The following is a 3,549-nucleotide window of genomic DNA, read 5'->3' as shown; positions in this document are numbered from 1 at the left end:
TTTTGGTTTTTTTTTTTTTTTTTTTATTATTGTAGGCCTAACCTAGGCTAGGCCTAGATAGAGAGAGGCCTATGTCCCCCTAGGTCCTACTCTACTTACTTAAATATCAATTGTCTCACAGAAGTCAGTGATTTTCTCTGGTGTGCTAATCCTAAATAAAACAATGGTGCTACTACAAAAATATGTTATTTGCATGGTAGCCATCTAGATAAATTAATACAAATTGTGCAAAAAAATTACTGGAAAATAGGTGCGCAAAAGGAAATTAATTGTATAATATTAATATGAAAGTGAATATATTTACGTCAACATAAATCAAAATCAGTTAATGATATATTACATGTAGTAAATAACACATGCGCAGTCATACTTTAATATACTTTTTTTGCATTATCAGTCACGTACAGTAAATTTATCAATTCTACATTAATTTACATAATATTGTGAGTTTAACTTTCAGCACTCAAAATTAGCATCGGCCCAAGCTGCGGTGCTAAAGCTCACCACGGCACTGATTAAATTATAATTTTGTTTTTAAAATGTAATTTAATATCCTACTATAGTATGTAGTTTAATCGTTATTATAAATGTTTAAATCATTCAGTAGTGTTAACTTTTTAAATAAAAGTGATATTATGAGCTTGAAATTATCTGTGTTCTTTTCATTTTACGCACATCATTTGTTAAATGAACACTTACACGTTTAGGATTAGATTTTCGTACACTGTGGATTTATGCTACAATACATTCATAAATTTAACTTGTCAATAAAAGTGTCTTGGCAAATCAGGCACCGCAGCTTGGGCTGACACTAATTTTGAGTGCTGAAAGTTGAACGTTCTGTACACTTAACCAGAATCAATAAATTAATGTATATATAAAGTATGACTGTTGTTTATTTCATGTATTATATATATATATTATTATATATATATATATATATATATTATATATATATATATAATGTTTACTGATTTTTTTATGGCGACGTAAATATATCCACTTCCTATTGATATTGGGGGTACATTGAGACATGGAACTTGGCCTAAAATGCATGGACAGATTTCTATTGTAAGATAAGATAAGATAAATTTTTATTTGTCCAAACATTAAAACATGTTGGAAATTCGTTTTCCATGGCGTATTTACATACAAAATATTGTACATAGTAAAAATCAATAAAAAACGTATATAAAATACATGAAAATACATAAAATATTATTCTTATTAACAATTATTATCACAATTATAATCATTATTACAATCATTATCATTACAATCATTAGATCAATGCTCTATATGAATGTTTTATTATTAGGTCTTAATTATTGGGTAAAGATGCCTACACACATCACACACACACACATAATGTAGGAAGGGATGATTGCTAAATATTTCTTAGCTTGCATCCTGTGTAACATTTGGCTTGTAACACACTGTAACAAGGGCTGATGGGTGGTGGAGGGCTTGTGTGAAATACTACAGTATATAAGTTGTCATAATGCATTTATAGTCAGGGACTATTAATTACTGTATAATACAAATACAAGACTAACTTACTGTTAGTATATTTATATAAACTGTAATAACATTTAATAAGCAATTTTCATTTTAAATTATTTTTTATTACATTTTTTTTTTATTACTGTCAGCAAATGTGTCAGTAAAAGGTAAGATGAATGTTACTGTAGAGTGTAGAAAATGCATATAATTGTGTTTAATTATTGTAAACTAATACACACACCTCATTCATGCTACTGATCTAGTTTGAGTGAATTGTAACAAAATGGTAGTTTTTTATAAGTTGCCTGAAATTTTCTCCTAAACCTACATTTTGTTTCTACTGTACAGTAGCAACTTTCATTTTAAGTTTCTGTATCATTATGAAACCAAAAGTTTTTGTATTAAGGTGGTTGTACAGTACAGTACAGTGTCTGTGTTTAGTTTAGTGCATGTGTGTTTTAAATTTAAATCTATAGTAAGTTGAAACTTTTTTAATACCTTGTTTAACGTACCTTTCGACCGCAAATAATGGTGATTTTGAATCAAAATTAAATTTTATTTTTGCCAGTTTATGGAAATTTCAGGAAAAATGTTTTAAGTAATTTATTTTTATTATTCCCTCGCTCTCGCTCCTGAAATCTCCAATAGTAAGATACGTATCTTCCTTTAAAGTTATCAATCTCATTTATTTACATTCATCAATAAAATTTTATTTTTATTCTCCACTGCCTACAGTAGATGCTTTTTGCAAACAAAGAAAACAATTTTTTTTTTCTGCCCTCCTCTGACAATAAAAAAGATAAGTTCAGTAAACAAGGTATTAAGAAAGTCTCCCCTTAAGTGCAATGTAACCCTTTTTATATTTTATAGTAATCATAATCATACACCATGTTCATTTCACGTGACATTACATCCATTTTAGATCATTTTATCGGGTTTATTTTGAAACAGCGCTGCCAGCATCTCGCAACTTACTGGGGGACTTGCAGCAGCAGAGCCTAGCCTGAGCATCTAGCTAGTGTTTTATAGAGCACCGCGTGCACACTGGTAAACCTATGTAGCGGGAAGTGCGTATGCCTCTGGTGGAAGTCCCCCAGTGGTAGTTGCCAGGTTATCGGATATTTTCATTTCAAATTTTGTGAAAATGGTCTATAATGATGTGTTGTAGTAGTTTTGAAGTTGTGAGCAAGACAAAAAATTATCTACTGCTTTCAAAATACTGTGACACTAGTGAATGTTTAACCTATTATCATTACAATTGACTACTGTATTTAATCATGATTAGTAGATTTATGCAATTAAATATTAACTTGAGAAATGTTCGAATGACAAGATTTAACAAATTTTAATACGGCACAGGTTAGCAAATTGCAGCCCACAGGCCAAATGTGGCTCTACAGTAACTTTGTTGTGGCCTGTGAAAATTGAAATTTCTCTTGTGTGCGTCTGCTACTGTACCTTCGGCTATAAAACTCCTGTTGTTACTTACGGCTTATTCTGATCATCTGTAAAAGTAATTATGCAGCCCTCAGCTTTAAACTGTAAAAGTACAGTAATAACATGAAAACTGAGCAATGCATACAAGGACAGTGTACTGTACCTCAAATTTTTATCAATGTCTTAAGTTTTCCATTTTCCTGCATATGTCTACTTGCACAGTGCACATGTTCTACCGCTACACTCAGAAAGTGTTTCTATCCTTTAGTCAATTATTTTATTTTTTTGTTGAGGGAAATGTGTAAATACATAATTGCTGTGTACTACCAACAGTAGAGTGCCAGAAATTTTCCAACAAGGGGTTAAAGTTCCCTGATGGGGTGTCCAAAGTCCCGGATGAGAGGTGCACAACAGCCTAACCATGTTTGGATACAATTTTAGGAATAAGCATGTTTACTGTAGGTGCCCAAAAAATGGCACTCTCAGACTTTTAAAATGCCTTTAAAGTAGTGTCCCTGATATGTAATTGGTTTTTCCTCCGACGAGGGTTCCTTTCCCCCCCCCCTTCCAGGATCTGCCCCTGAAGGGTTCCCTGACAGGGGTCCTGGA

The 3,549-nt window shown here is 31.8% G+C and overlaps 1 protein-coding gene across 2 annotated transcripts in view; it reads left to right on the top strand.

Moving 5' to 3' along the window:
• LOC117104114 (glutathione hydrolase 7-like) overlaps positions 1–3,549 on the top strand; it is an 18,410-nt gene that overhangs the window by 1,359 nt on the left and 13,502 nt on the right. The window contains exon 2 of one of the 2 annotated variants that reach the window (XM_033244782.1): positions 1,653–1,670. The exons of the other annotated variant lie outside the window; for it this stretch is intronic. Coding sequence (XP_033100673.1) covers positions 1,653–1,670 — 18 coding nt within the window. The remainder of the gene's footprint in view (positions 1–1,652; positions 1,671–3,549) is intronic. 2 annotated transcript variants of the gene reach the window in all.

This window comes from Anneissia japonica, unplaced genomic scaffold, assembly GCF_011630105.1.
Source record: "Anneissia japonica isolate Jap-2015-1 unplaced genomic scaffold, ASM1163010v1 scaffold2564_len425606_cov169, whole genome shotgun sequence".
Classification (NCBI taxonomy): domain Eukaryota; kingdom Metazoa; phylum Echinodermata; class Crinoidea; order Comatulida; family Comatulidae; genus Anneissia; species Anneissia japonica.
The sequence above is the reverse complement of the archived record's forward strand: the minus strand, read 5'-3'. Positions and strand labels throughout refer to the sequence as shown.